The sequence below is a fragment of the Coccinella septempunctata genome, chromosome 1, assembly GCF_907165205.1.
Source record: "Coccinella septempunctata chromosome 1, icCocSept1.1, whole genome shotgun sequence".
Lineage (NCBI taxonomy): Eukaryota > Metazoa > Arthropoda > Insecta > Coleoptera > Coccinellidae > Coccinella > Coccinella septempunctata.
This window is the reverse complement of record NC_058189.1, coordinates 32904051-32920206: the sequence shown is the minus strand read 5'-3', so window position 1 is coordinate 32920206 and position 16156 is coordinate 32904051. Positions and strand designations below refer to the sequence as shown.

The 16156-nt window shown below is 34.8% G+C and overlaps 1 protein-coding gene across 2 annotated transcripts; it reads right to left on the bottom strand.

Annotated features, from left to right (window-relative positions):
• Positions 1-3433: 3433 nt before the first annotated feature.
• On the bottom strand, positions 3434-14536 carry LOC123320334 (zinc finger matrin-type protein 5). Of its 2 annotated transcripts, none has more exons than XM_044907639.1 (4): positions 14472-14536; positions 14249-14434; positions 14050-14187; positions 3434-3712 (listed from the first exon to the last, which is right to left on the bottom strand). In XM_044907639.1, exons 2-4 carry the CDS (start codon positions 14373-14375, stop codon positions 3477-3479), a joined length of 501 nt encoding a protein of 166 aa, XP_044763574.1. In that variant the 5' UTR covers positions 14376-14434; positions 14472-14536; the 3' UTR covers positions 3434-3476. The 2 variants fall into 2 exon arrangements, with proteins under 2 accessions (XP_044763574.1, XP_044763579.1); XM_044907644.1 differs by having other exon boundaries at positions 14249-14420; positions 14471-14495.
• Between the last annotated feature and the right edge of the window lie 1620 nt (positions 14537-16156).

The following is a 16156-nucleotide window of genomic DNA, read 5'->3' as shown; positions in this document are numbered from 1 at the left end:
AACGAAAATCGGCAAGAGTTTTGTAATGGCTCATAAATAAATGTGATTTAGTATTGAGGGTGTACATTAGTCAGCACCCACTCTCAAGGTCAGGTAGTGGAACACCTAGCGGCGACGCGCTTTGATGTAGGTATAAAAATACAAACATACTTTAAAAGTATTTTGTAATGATTGAAAATAGTCAATCAGCTAGTTTATTGAAGAGAAAACTTGAGAAAGTGGTCCGACCATATTTTAGTGAAACGCGGCAGAAGTTGCTGCCTTAACGATGTCGTTTCAAAAGATTTGTAATGGCTGAAAATGCATTTCCTGCTCAAATATCATAAATTATTTGAGAATAAAAAAGTCAGACCACATATCAATTGAACAGAGGCAGTCAGCAGTCACCCAAAGTACGGATATATAATTTTACATAAATCAAAGAGCGTCGTCGCCAGTTTTCCACTACCTGGCCTTGAGAGTGGGTGCTGACTCATGTATACCACCAAAACTAACTAATATTTGAATATGAGCCATTACAAAACTCTTCCGATTTTCCTCGCCAGCTCTCGGACTATTACGGGTCTTGAAAAGTACGAGAAATTCAACTTCCTCGGACCGCCTGTTGCGTTTGCAGCGCTTGGTTGTAGTGCCGGGTGCCGGTACTATTAGCGGCTCAGTTTTACCTGATATGATTTTGAATACATTGGCTTCCTATAGAAGATTTTTCGGTACACAGATTTAATAATTTCGAAAGTTTTTGTACACTTTAAAGAAAGGAAGAAAATTTTGGAAGAAGCCTTCAACTCTTCGAAATCATCCTTCGATTTTCGTTTTTAGCGTTCCGAATTGTCTGTTCATAAAATTTGCATGTCAAAAACAATTTTCTGCTTTGCAAAGTAGAGAACAGAATACTATGGCGTCGGTTGAAGTATCAATTTTTTGTAATTAACATTCAAATCAACGACTAGTGTTGGAATACAAAAATTGATATAATTATATCTACTATGTATTTTCGGTTTTTTTCTAAAATATGCATAAAAGATGTGTAGTTTATTCGTAAATTTAATATGGACTCACTTGACGACAAATTTTGTTAAATGCACGTTATATCATATAAATGTGTGTTCAAAAAAATTTAAAAAATATGGAGTAGCTTCCCTAATTCCGAAAGTCTAGACACGCCACTGGCGTACATAGGATAATGCCATCAGGCCCTGGTGGTTATTATTATTTGATCCGGGGTGTTTATGGCTCGATAAGCCTTTCGGGAACTGCGGATCATGTAGATCTTTTGTTCCGTACCCTACTCATTCATAGGAACCCAAGGAGGTCGTCAAAGGTATTGATAAAACCGACAACATCCTTAGGGGCCTTGGCCGTTACCTCGTGAGTATCCAGGACCGGTTTCCCCATATGAATGGTTCTTGGGCCAGCCATCTCTGGACACTTGCATACTATGTGGTACAAATAATATTTGTCCCGACAGTGCCCTGTCAGCAATCCCACCATCACCTAAAGCTCAGCTCGTGACAGCAGTTTTCTGGTGTAGGTATAATAATAAAACTTGTTTTAACAATCATTTTTCGATGGTTTTTCGACATATTTCGATAAAAATAACGACGGGGTGACATTGGCGATTCAATTGTTTATATATTACAAAGATTTTCATAGCGATATATGCCAAAATTACGCTGAAATTCAGGAATAACTGAAAATTATTCAATATTCCTAATATTGCCTCTCACGTGGTAATTTCTACTTTTCAACTGACTCAGTACGTAATTCAGGCTATTGCTCAGAGATGTGACACATTTTCTTATTTGGGGTAGCATCCGTAAAGCAATTTCGATCGTCTTGATCTCGAATCGTATGTATTACTTCCCCTTAAGGGATATTCTTATTCCTTCCAGCAGGTTAAATTTCCTCACATGTAGGTGTAGGAGAGGCAGATTAAGTGAGGCCTCAAGCGCTGCTGTAGGAGCTTTGTGCATAGTTCTCGTAACACCAACACAGGCCAGCCTTTGCAGTTTCTGCAACCGGTTGCGTGTGGTGACCGGTTTTTGTCCACCATGTTTGAGACGCATAGGTGACATTAGGACGTACTACCGCTGTGTATAGCCACCGTACCACAGACCCTATATTCCACCTTTCTAGCAAAATTTTGTATCATATACATACATATAGTCCATTCAAGAATGATTGACATCTCGGGTGGCTGTGGAAAATCGAATTTAAGTTGGTAATAGCCTATAAGTTCAGATTTTGTGTTGCGGAATTCAGGTTGGTATTGTGAATAAACAGCGATCCACAGACCAATTATTGTGAATCTATGCACTGACCGAAGGTAATTTGAGTTTTGTACAGCTGTTTACATTCTTAATTCAATCCAACAAATTGGAAAGATAATTATATCAATTTTGATTGCTGATTAATATGCTCTGAATTTGAATATTTCTTCTTTTCAAATACTCTTCTAGGTTATATTCAAATATTCCACTCTGTGCTCTGTGATTGTGATTGAAACTCATATATCTATTATGGCTGTGGTCCGTATATACACTTTGGTTACTTCTGGTTAGTAAGTGGGCGGTCCGTAAATATCGAATTCCTGACAATTTGGTTCAATATCAGTCACCAGAGTAACCGCTCTGGTAACTTTCGGTTACCAAATGTGTATATACGGACCATACGCATGCCATACGCTATATAATAGATATATGTTGAAACTACAGAAATTATTGAAGATCTATTATGACCAGATTTAAACTGCGTCCTAGTGGGATGTCAATCATTCTTGAATGGACTATACATTTCTTCTACTAATAATGAAATTTGGAATAGGGAGCAGGATATAATAATGTTCTAGCCATTGATTGATATTAAAAAAAGACTCTTTATTTCTTTCTTTCAAATGAATATTAGAACCGTTTGTTTTGAAAAACAATTTACACTTAAATTGGAGATATTTAAGAGTTTGTGATTCAATGCAATTAAAAATGAACATACAGGATACTATTGAGACATACTGCTTAAGTGTATCTCAAGGTGTAAAATTTATTTCTTCTATTAAAATAATGACAACTATTAAGTGAATAATATGAGTTCTTAGAAGGTCTACAAGGAATGGCGTTAGGTAACTTTCAAAATTAACAACCAAATTCGTTATTGAATTTGAAGGAGTCCAACTCTACAACTTCAACAATTCAAAAATATGATTTATGCGATTCAAAACATTCGTCTCCTTCATAAAGTTCAATTTTCCAAAGACAAATTACAAAAAAAATCATGTACTACTCATCTAAATTTTTTATTATGTAAAAGTGATTTGAAGTAATCATGATGGTAATTTTAAAACATCAAGGTTCCTAGGATAGAAATATGCCTACCGCAGTTGTTGGCGAAACGTCAGGTGAAATACGGAAAAGACCACGGCATATACGTAAAAAAACCATTTTATTGGAATACTTTATTCAGAACCAATTTCAGATGCAGTTTCACCCCCATTCCTGAATTTCACTTGTGAGAAAATCGTTTTCCTGGTACTTTTTCAAAGAAGGTGGTAAATCAGCTCTTCGTTCCAATGTAGTAGGAAATGTCCAAAAGGGCCTAACAATATTGCTGTCAGTTTTATTCATGTGTTTTTCACTGTATCTCTCCATCCAACTGTCCAAAGTAGGTATATTTAGTGCTTCTTCTCTTTCCTTTTGTTTGAGGGCTTTTTCCATTTCAACTTAGGAAAAACGATAATGTCAGTAATTCATTTAACTATCATAGAGACTAAATTATGGTGGTTTTTCTCATCAAAAGCTATTAGAATTCAAGGAGTTGGAATTTGGGGGAATTTGGCAGTCTCGTTTTTCTCAAGAGATCGTTACTTTATTTATTTTATGCAAAAGTGAGAGCCAGAATTCATGAAGTGATAAAATCATGTCAACATGGAGACGAAAACAAACTTCATAAAAAAATTATATACACAAAGCGTTACCGAGGTTCTTAGGGGGTGATTCCTTGACGAAAATTAAATTGGGTCTTTCATGTAAACTTAATAGCTCTCAGGCCTTTGCTTGTAAAGTTATGCGCTTTCAAAAATGAGTAAAAAATATATATTTTTTTTTTGGAAGTGGGAAATGTTGAAGGAATAGCATTTTGTGGGCATGTTATACCAACAGGAAGGTTACCCATATGAATATTCTTTCAATTTTGTTGTGATCTTTTAAAGAGGTGAAAGATGCAACCCCTATTCTATTTGTTACTGGAACTTTTATACTAAAGAACATTTCTTTATTTAAAAATATGTGAACGATTAAATTCAAATATTTTTCCACTCCAGTATTATGTCCGTAAAAGCAATAGTTTCCTGATAAAAAATAAAATACAATGCATGAACGGCTGTCAATTCACTTTTTTATTTGAGGAACATGCCCATAAAATGTCATTTTTTCAAATCTTCAGCACTTTCGACAAAAAATAATTTTGTAATTCTTTTGACTTCGGGAATCTTCTGTTGAAATATATAGAGCGAGTCTTTGACTAGTACAAAAATATTAACAGTGAGGTCGAAAGAAACACTTATTTCCTATACCATTTTTTCCGAGTCGGCTCGGTTTAAAAGATACAACCTGTTCAAAAACTATAAAAAAAAATATTTTTAGTTCCATCTATCAAACTGTTTCACCGAAATAAATGAATTTCGGAATATTGTTTTTCATTTATTTGATGAATATTTTTCGAACACGAGATATCACCCACGTCTTCCACTTTTCTCATTATGACCATCACGTACCACAAGAATACCAAAAACTCAAACAACTCGACTCTTGAAACTAAGTTTGACGCTATCTAATGAATATTTGAACGTTTTGTAAAACAAAAGTATTGTTCATATTTTCTCTTATAATGCGCCGTTTTCGAGTAATTCGATGTTCAAAAATAATCTGTCAAATTCGAAAAATTGGGTAATTTTGCTGAGTGCAACTCTATTTAAAAGATCCACAGATGTGTAATGTCATAGATTCAGCTTGTTATTCTGAAGAGAATTTTGTTTCTCCAGGGGTGGCATTGCTCATTATGAAAACTTAAAATGGCTTTATCTTTTTATCAGAGACGAATCGGAAAAAATTTTATAGTAAAAAAGTGTTTCTTTTGACCTCAAGAATCTACTGTTAAAATATTGGTACGAGTCACAAACTCAACCTGTACTATGTACAGGGTGGGCAAAATTGGTGATACCTGAACTACAACATTTCAACCCGAAGAGATAGAGGAAAATTAATGGTACATTCGGTTACCTTTTTTCGGAAAACTTAAAATGCCATCTCTTTATCTTCTTTTGTTTGCGAGTTATAGGCCAAAATTTAAATTTGGGCGATTTCAACATTGGTCTAATGACCAAATTTAAACATTATACGGACACTTTTTTGAGCAATTCAGTGGCGAAATTCATTTTTCCCCAAGAGGTTTCCTTGCTAAGCTATAACATTAAGTTCTGTTTTTTCTGATAAAAACATTATTTTAAAATAACTTAGAAAGGATCGCCCTTTTTTTTCGAAATATATGTATAATGCATTATACATCGCCCCCAGATTAATAATTATTACACCATGCGTTGAGACATATTATTCTGTGCATCAGCCTACTCAATACTCACATATTACAAACTATACAGGGTCTTTCACGAGGAACCTCACCCATATTTATACGGGAAACTACTGAACGTATTTTCATGAAATTCAGCACTTATAAGTATTTCACGATGCTGATGAAATCTAAAATATTTTCAAGGCATGAGCACCTCCGGTTTTTCCGGAAATTACGTCAACTTCCGTTTTTCAAATTAGAACACCATTTTTTATTGCAGAAATAGATTCCTTAGAAAATTTCAAGTTATTTTGATGTAACATTTTTCAGTTTTGGTTAGAAAATTCTGTCTGAGCGGGAAAATTCGAAAAAAAAATCGAAAATAGAGCTCCGCTGGAACAAGAATAACTTCGAGGTTTTTGGATGGAAAATTTTCATTTTTGGGATTTTTCAAGGTGTAAGATTGATGTATCCACTTCAAAAATCGAAATCGCCATTCATGATACAGGGGGTGAAAAAATCGCTTTCAAAGTTAGGGATGACAAAATCGTGAAAAATCAATTTTTTCAAATTAGAACCCCATTTTTTTATGGCAGATATTATATATATATATATTCTTTTGAAAAAGAGAGTTACAAACTTTTACAATCTGAAAATAACAATGAAGCGGGTGTAAAGAAATGGAACAAGAGACAGATCCTAAAAACCTGTTTCTCGTTCCAGATCTCAGTGTAAGCAGAGGAAAAATGTCAACGGGGTACCATACATATCTTCGTATGATACATGAAAAAAACAGAGATAAAAACCTCAGAAAAAACTCTCTGTTTGCCCGTATAAGTGTAATGATGATGTATTTGTGTAAAGAATAAGCTGAAAATAATTGAAATTGAAGGACATCTTCTTCATATGACAAAATCCAAAAACTTCTTCCCATTCTTTCTACTATGATGGTTGACGAAGAATAATCTGAAAACAAAAAAGAAAGAAAAAAAACGAGAGGGGTGTATTGAATTTTATATTACTCAGATATTGAATCTACGTTAAAAAATAATGTGAGTGTATGCATCACACCTTGCTCTAAAGTGGATATTTTCTGAGTTATTCACAAAAAACTGTTTTTCGTCTTGAATTTTCAGCTATTTCTTTTCCCTTCACGCCAAAAAGATGAAATTTTCAGGAACTGTTACTTAAACCATGTTTTAGATTTTACTACCCTAATATGCAAGAGAAAAGAGTTACAGGTTGTTCCTAAATAGATGGCGAATTTTGATTCGAATTTGTATCGGAAACCTCTTTATTTCAACTAATCGGCCATCGGTTTTCTCTCCAGTGATAAATAAATAATTCCTTATGAACCATATGCAAAAACTTACCATGTTTTACATTCTTTTTTTTAATGATAGATATCATTAATTACATCTGCCAAATTCCTCTTCATTCAGTAGCATTTTTTGTTTACTATTAATTTGGTGATAATTCGTATTAAGTTATAAAATCGATCACTATGCCTAATTTTACCAATGAAGATTATTTAAATCTCATTCTACTTCATGGAGAATGTAATAAAGTTGTAGATAGAACGATTCGACTGTTCATTGAGAGGTTTCCTGACCGACCCAGACCAACGAGAGATACCATTAACAGAACCATGACAAACTTGAGAAATGTCGGATCTTTCGTTAAGAAAACTATACACAGAGAAAAAAGTGTAGTAGAAGATGAGAACATCGAAATTACAGTTCTTGCATATTTTCGTGTGAATCCTCAAAATTCTCTCAAAGATACCGAGATTGATCTGGGATTATCTCAATCGAGTGTTTGGAGAATATTAAAAAAACATAAAATGCACCCATATAAATTCAATAGGGTACAGCATTTGAAGGAAACTGATTTCGTCAGGAGAACAGAGTTTTGCGAAGCTATGATGATTCGATTTCAAGAGAATGAAAACTTTTTGGACTGTATAATTTGACCAGATGAATCTAAATTCACAAAGAATGGTTCTTTCAAAAGGCATAACAGTCATTATTGGGACGAAGAGAACAACCACCACTTCAGACAATGGAACTTTCAAGAGACCTGGAGTTTCAATGTTTTTTGCGCCATCAAAAATAATGCAATTCTCGATGTTCACATTTATGATGGGACTTTAACTGGTAAGATAGAACACTACACATGTTTGTATTATTTAAAGAATGTTCTCCCTTAGGAGATAGATATTCTGACATATTGACTCAAATAATTGAGCCGCTAGTACAGAACCATAATGACTTATGGTATCAACAAGATGGCGCGCCTCCACACAATTCACTCAATGTGTCAAATATCCTCTACAGGCTATTTGAAGATCGATGGTTGTCGAACAATGGTCCACATCTTTGGCCACCACGTTCTCCCGATTTAACTCCTTTAGACTATTATGTTTGGGGTAGGATAAAAAATATTGTCTACTCAACTCCCCTGACTGATAAAGAGGACTGCATAGAACGAGTCAGAAATGCGTTCAGGTTTGTTTAGATTTTTAGATTCATAGTTTTGAAACTCAATTTGGTTTTTAAACACTTTTGCAGATCTCTTCCTCCCGATGAAATAAGAAGAGCAACGCACGAAGCATTCCTGAGACGTATAAATAAATGTCTAGAAATTAACGGTCAAAACTTTGAGCATCTTCTCTAGTTATAATTGCGAGAGTTTGCCATGGTTCTCCTAATAGTAACTTGAAGTCGGTTTCAAGAAGGGGTGAAAAATCTACAGCATGGTTCAAATAACAGTTCCTGAAAATTTCATCTTTTTGGCGTGAAGGGAAAAGAAATAGCTGAAAATTCAAGACGAAAAACAGTTTTTTGTGAATAAAATATCCATTTTAAGGCAAGGGTGTGATGCATACACTCACATTATTTTTTAACGTAGATTCAATATCTGCCATAAAAAAATGGGGTTCTAATTTGAAAAAATTGATTTTTCACGATTTTGTCATCCCTAACTTTGAAAGCGATTTTTTCACCCCCTGTATCATGAATCGCGATTTCGATTTTTAAAGTGGATACATCAATCTTACATCTTGAAAAATCCCAAAAATGGAAATTTTCCATCCAAAAACCTCGAAGTTATTCTTGTTTCAGCGGAGCTCTATTTTCGATTTTTTTTTTTCGAATTTTCCCGCTCAGAGAGAATTTTCCAACCAAAACTGAAAAATGTTACATCAAAATAATTTGAAATTTTCTAAGGAATCTATTTCTGCAATAAAAAAATGGTGTTCTAATTTGAAAAACGGAAGTTGACGTCATTTCCAGAAAAACCGGAGGTGTTCATGCCTTGAAAATATTTTAGATTTCATCAGCATCGTGAAATACTTATAAGTGCTGAATTTCATGACAATACGTTCAGTAGTTTCCCGTATAAATATGGGTGAGGTTCCTCGTGAAAGACCCTGTATTTTTCATTCTATTTTTTTTCATGATATCTGAATGCATCAGAGGGCGATGTATGATAGTTCTTTGTAACGGAAAAAAAAGGATGATCCTTTCCAAGTCATTTTAAATTATTGCTTCCATAAAATAAAACAAAATTTTTGAGCTCGGCAAGCAAGCCTGTCGGAAAAAATCAGAGTAGACCACTGGATTGCATTTTACTCTACCGTACCGATTTCCGCCGACAGAGGGAGTGACTTGCCAGGATTCCAAAATTTAACCGTATTTACTGTCTATTTCAACCGTATTTTCCTGGAGAGACTGTATTTCATCAGCCTCCCCACACGGACCAGGCCGCCGCGCCGGTTGACATCAACATTTGTTACTACTTGTACATTTCTGTATATAATTTAATCCATTAGGATTAGAACTGAACGTTAATTTTGTTGCTAGCTATTTTCGCCAGTGGGAGTCTGGTCCCTAAATCAGTTAGAGCTAGATTTTCGTCAGAAGAGGTAGGTACTCTTTTTGAACGATTAAAAACCGTCAGAAGGCAGAGACCAAGAAGACGCTACCACCCTAGTTTTCACTGCTACCCTTCTCCACTGATCATTTAAGTCTATGATTGTCCCACTGGCGCCCGAGCAAAGGTAAGGAGCGGCTAGGGTGAGAAAAATGCCCATCACAAATATAATCACAAATTCTCAGTTTCACACAAAATATAACATTCTTAGGGTAAGAGTTGGCAAATTGCTCAGCGGCATGGCAGCACTAATTGACTTTTTCTTGACTAACCGCCGCCACTGCCCTCTGAAGAATATTTCTTCATTATTTTTCTATCTCCGGGGTCAAATTTTTTTTTTGGTAATGTGGAGGCACTTAAATAATATAAACCAAATTATTATTAAATGTCTCTCTCCCTAAACGGGGAGATATGCATGGTAACACCTACTTGCCCATCTTAAAAAACTCAGCATTGTCAATAAGTCGCTCTGCACACTCTACTTAGAGGAGGACGAAACGATTGAGCACACATCCTCTGTGACTGCCTGGCGGGGATGGGACTGGAGGGAGAGGTCTAGCTCTACGAGCTTGCCTATGTGCTACCAAAGAGTAACCAACTTACTTGGTTACTCTTTGGTGCTACAATAGACCGCTTAGTCGCAGTTAAGATGTCTAAAACTCTGGTGTATTCACTGATTCGATTTTGTTTTTAATTCCGTGGGGATATGGGATCAATTTCGTTTTTCCCACTGTAGGTAGCGCTGTTTAGAATTTGACAGAGCATTGTCAATTGAGATTTGAAAATAATTTGAATACTTTCCTACGACTTACGAATATATTGTATTTATAAGCGATTATTGTTGTGTGAAAATGTATAAGTTTCGAGAAAGGGGTGCAGAACATGCATTTATTCAACATGTCGTTCAGTAAAGTTCAGTTTTCTGTATGGACAATCAAGAGCTACAGCTAAGAATTCGGTGTTGTTGGAATTTGAGGCAGAACCAAATCAGATGAATGAACATTCGGGACGGATATACTTAAGTTTTATGGCAATTTCAGCAATATTTCAAAGAAACTGTATTGGAAATACGTAATGTGAATTGTGAGCATGTATTGAGAATCAGAAATCCATAAATCTATTCGAGTCTGTTCTTCAAATATTCTTCCTGAGTAGATGTAGTGAAAATTCCCTTTTAGTCAACTGAATATATTGGATATTTGACCAATAAACAGTGTTTCATCAAAATCATATTGAATTATACCCCCCTTACGAATTCAATTTGTCAAACGGAAATTATCTTGAAGAAGAATAGTAAATACTCCTTCGAACCCTTATTCGATAGTGTTGAAATATTGAGAGATTTGTTTTTACAACGAAAATTAAACTGTTAATCACAAATATTGCTAAACAGCAAAATAAAATAAAACGAAAGAGTATCATTGGACTTCCTTTGGTAGAACAAGGATAGAACGAAGCAAATGACATGGTGGCGCCGCCACGAAACTGATCCCATATCCCCGATTTTCTGAAATGTTGATGCGTGCAAAAAGTGACAAGTGCACACACCAGTATTTTAGACATCTTAGTCGCAGTGGCACGTTTGGTTTATCCGTCCAACACACCCAGCATCAGTAATCAGTAACACCTATATTAGTTTACTACAAAAAAATATAACCTGAAATATTACTTCTAATTTAAAATATGAAAATAAATTCCTGAGACTGGAAGTGATCGAAATTACCCCTCAACATTGGATTTTTTTCAAAAATCTTCAAAAGAGCTTTGAAAAAATTTAATTGAAGTGTTTTTTTTGTCATTCACAAATAACTTCATTTTTCCATATATTTACGAATTCTTTTCCTTTGCTAATGCTGTTAGCTGTGCAATGAATCGTTTCAGCATGTTTCAGTTTTAACCAACCTTCTATAAACACATTTGCCTACACGTTCTTACCTTATGTGCCCCTGAACACTACACACTCGAGTACGACTACACTCTCAGAACCAACTGATAGCTGTTGACCAGATAAAATGTAAACGTTCCATTTTACGCTCTTTTATTTTCTCAGAGGCATGCTTGATCGAAATTACCCCGTTTGCCGGTACCGAAAGTGATTGTTAGTTTAGTCTAGGTCTAGAAGATCATCCAAAAGCTGGTAAGTATACCTATACAATCGTTCTAACTCAGTTGGTAATTAGGTACATTAGTTTAGAAATGAATCCCATGCATGATATTATTTCTTTCTTACTAGAAAGTCCTATTTCGAGAAAAGAAATGGTCACAATTGGCTGCCTGATGCCATCGCTCACGCTTCTATAATCTGATTAAAAATATGGCATAATATTTTCTCGTTCCTTCAAAACCCAATGGTATAGGGTATCTTTTGGTTCACACTTCTCCATAGAAATATTTTACTTGAACATATCAATATCCAAGACTCTCAGACCACAAATTTTCACTTTTATTTTGACAGTATTTCAGCTAAAATCTCTAAAGAACATTCTACATCAATCAGTCTGTATGTTGAATTTAAGAATAGAATAGATAGTTGTAGTAATTTCAGTGGGTGTACGGGGTGGGCAAAATTCGTCGTCTACTGAGGGGATCTCGAGAACTATATCAGCTAGAAGAAAACGGACGGCACATTCTCACAGATCCAGCCTAACGTTCATGGATTTTGAGTTATGAACGAAAATTGAGAAATTGTCATTTTAAATGAAGCTGAATAACTCGCTTAGTTGAACTCGTATTCGAAATCTGTGGTTACATTCTACAGGCACTTTTTCATGAGGAATTCGAATATTATATCAATAAATTCTTTGATCTAGTCATTTTCGAGATACGACAGGGATTTCCGATTTTTCAAATGTAAACTATAGTTGAAAGTTCTTTCATCTTGCTGCAATTTTTTTGCTCATTTCAAAAATGTATCATATGTCGCTATTCACATGAATATAACGTTTTCGATGGTAACCCAGCCTTCAACAGAGAATCGAAAAGCAGCAAAAAGTATGTATTGAATTTTTTTCTCGTGTAACATTCATGTGAATAGCAACATATGATACATTTTTGAAATCAGCAAAGAAATTGCAGCAAGATGAATGAACTTTCAACTATAGCTTACATTTGAAAAATCAGAAATCCCCTTCGTATCTCGAAAATGACTGGATCGAAAAATTTCTTAATATCATATTTGAATTCCTCATAAAAAAGTGCCTGTAGAATGTAACAACGGATTTCGAATACGAGTTCAAATAAGCGAGTTATTCAGCTTCATTGAAAATGACAATTTCTCAATTTTCACAGGGTTGGCAAAATTGGTGATAACTTTTCAACCCTATGAGATAGAGAAAAATGAATGTACCATTCATGTCGTGTTTTTTCGAGAAACTAATAATGCCATCAACTGCATTCTTCTATCTTCTTTTGTTTTTGAGTTATAGGCTAAAATTTAAATTTGGACGATTTCAACTTTAGTCATTATCTCCGTTTCTGTTTGTGCTAGGATGTTGAAATGAAGACAATAGACACTTTTTAGAAAGCAATCCAGTGGCGTACTATGATTTTTTCCTACAGGTTTATTTGCTGAGCTATAACATAAAGTTGTGTTTTTTCTTATAAAAACAGTAGTTTAAAATGACTCAGAAAGAATCGCCATTTTTTTTACCGCTTCAGAAATATATTATACATCACCCTCAGTCTTTGTAAGTCATTTTAAGCTACTGTTTTCATAAGAAAAAATACATCTTTATATTATATTTCAGCAAATATACCTGTTGGAAAAAAATCATAGTACGCCACTGGATTACTATCAAAAAAGTGTCTGTATAAGGTTTTCATTTCAACATCCTAGCTCAAACAGAAACGGAGATAATGAGCAAAGTTGAAATTTTAATTTTGACCTATAACTCGAAAGAGCAAAGTTGAAATTTTAATTTTGACCTATAACTCGAAAACAAAAGAAGATAGAGTAATACAGTTGATGGCATTATTAGTTTCTCGAAAAAAGACGACCGTAATGTGAAATGCATTTTCATCTATCTCGTTGGGTTGAAAAAGTTGTAATTCAGGTATCACCAATTTTGCCCACCCTGTACAATAAGGATGAGTAATTTGTACCTTAGAATTACTCTACAATGCTTAAGATGTTGGGGTATAACTGACACTCTCAAAATTCTGATTATTGCCCCTTTCAGAAAAATGTAAACTAACTGAATCGGTCAGCTGAAGAACAGTACTTGTCCAAAATTGCTATTAAGAGAAAATCACAAAAAACACTGTAGTTTCTCATTTGTTGATTATCCATTGTTTGAAGCAATGGAAATGGTGGGATCGTTCAGCTGTAGTGTTTGTCTTAATGATACTGTTCTCTTGCTGAATCAATAGAGCTATAAAATATGAGCATTTTGGCCATCTCAGATGACCAATTTTTAGACTTGTAGTATTCTTCAACTGAACGATTCAATTCGATATCTGTCCTAAAGCAAAGGATTTTATCATTAGTTTTTTAAAGTTAGATAATCATACGCCTGTTTACTAAGCACTGAGTACTACTGGAATCATTAATAAGATTACCTTGCTGGGCCAGTTCCGCTAACTCCTCTTGTGTATAATGTCTATATTTACAATTGCCAGCAAACTGACAAGTGCCATTCTGTTCATACCGTCTACAAGGTGCTTTGGTTATTTCTTCTTTCAATTTGACGCTTGGATCTTAAATGAATAACCCTGTTAAATTTTTCTCGGAAAATTATATTTTTCTTACAAATCTTACCCCTGCAGTCATCATAATACCAATTTCTCAACTTTATATGATGAGAACTCTGCAAATGTTTTTTTCTAGCTCCTACATCATCAATGAAAGTTTTATCGCAATAATCACAATAATATCTCCGACCCATGATCTATGTTTTATCTTTTCAATTTTCTAACAGGGATGGTAATAACTATTAGTAATAACCAAAGATATTACATTGTGTAATATCTTTGGTAATAACAATAATAATAAACAATAACATTTGGGTACTGACAGTTGACAGTGTTGACGTGGGTAGGTTAGGCCCATAGACATGACCAAAGAAAACGATAGTGAAAGGGTCTCTGCAGAAAACTTGAGCCATATTTTGGCGATTAAGCGTTTTAATCGATGTCTTAAAGCGTCTTTGAGCGTGACGTCATTAATTTTGTTGTCGCAAAAATAGAATATCGCTGGTGGTTGAGTCATCTGTCGTTGTCATTAGACAGCGAATGGAATTGTGAATTTTTCAATTTCTATTCTTTGGCCATTATTTGAAAAATATTTATTTATTCTAAATGATAATGCAGAAACTGCATTATTGGGAGTAAAAGCACTCTTCCCTAGTAGGAATTCAAATCAAATTCGATATAAACAACATATTCTCCCTTCTTTTTTGCCTCTTTCCGCTTAAGACGACACAGGCGCTCTCCAAAGACCGCCAGGTTCCGCTTAAAGCGTCTTAAAGACTGACGTCATGACTTATTCGCTCGAATAGCACCGCTTAAAGACGCTTCACGCGTCTTAATCGCGAAAATATGGCTCAAGTGTCTTAACATGGACCTATAATACCAAAACCAACCAACCAAGTATTATACATCTATGTGTCTTAATCGATGTTTTAAAGCGTCTTTGAGCGTGACGTCATTAATTTTGTTGTCGCAAAAATAGAATATCGCTGGTGGTTGAGTCATCTGTCGTTGTCATTAAACAGCGAATGGAATTGTGAACAAATATTACTTAACAGAAACAAGCCAACTCTCAACTATTGCGTTACAGATTACAGATTGCTGGGTGTGCTGGTCGGACTAAAATGTCCATTGAACTTGAACTTGAACTTCTTTAGTTCAATGAAGATGTCTAAAATACTGGTGTGTGCACTTGTCACTTTTTGCAAGCATCAACATTTCTGAAAATCGGGGATATGGGATCAGTTTCGTGGCGGCTAAGATGTCTAAAACACTGGTGTGTGCACTTGTCACTTTTTGCAAGCATCAACATTTCAGAAAATCGGGGATATGGGATCAGTTTCGTGGCGGCGCCACCATGTCATTTGCTTCGTTCTATCCTTGTTCTACCAAAGGAAGTCCAATGATACTCTCTCGTTTTGTTTTGTTTTGCGTTGATATCGAATGTCGATCAACGTCCAACGAGTTCAAAATATGAACTTGAACTGGTGCATTTTGTCAGCTGTTAAGGAATATTTGTGCTTTACAGTTCAATTTTCGTTATAAAAACAAATCTGTCAATACATATTTTTTCAACAATTTCGAATAAGAATAATAAGAATAATGAGGATTTACTGTTCTTCTTCAAGATAATTTATGTTGACAAAATGTACTTATGAAGAGGGTAATTCAATATGATTTTAATAAAACACAGTTAATTGGTCAAATATCCAATATATTCAGTTGACGGAAAGGAAATTTTCACTATATCTACTCAGGAAGAATATTTGAAGTAACAGACTCGAATAGATTTATGTATTTCTGATTCTCAATACATGTTCACAATTCACATTACGTATTTCCAATACAGTTTCTTTGAAATATTGCTGAAGTTGCCATAAAACAAGCAATATCCGTCCCGAATGTTCGTTCATCTGATTTGGTTCTGCTTCAAATTCCAACAACACCGAATTCTTAGCTGTAGCTCTTGATTGTCCAT

What these genes read in the sequence shown, in the direction of transcription:
- LOC123320334 (XM_044907639.1), bottom strand. Translation starts at nt 14,375, where the DNA reads ATGGGTCGGAGATATTATTGTGATTATTGCGATAAAACTTTCATTGAT. An exon ending in GTATTATGATGACTGCAGGG is followed by an intron (nt 14,188 to 14,248) that starts GTAAGATTTGTA and finishes TATTCATTTAAG; the next exon opens with ATCCAAGCGTCAAATTGAAA. An exon ending in AGCGGAACTGGCCCAGCAAG is followed by an intron (nt 3,713 to 14,049) that starts GTAATCTTATTA and finishes GTTTTTCCTAAG; the next exon opens with TTGAAATGGAAAAAGCCCTC.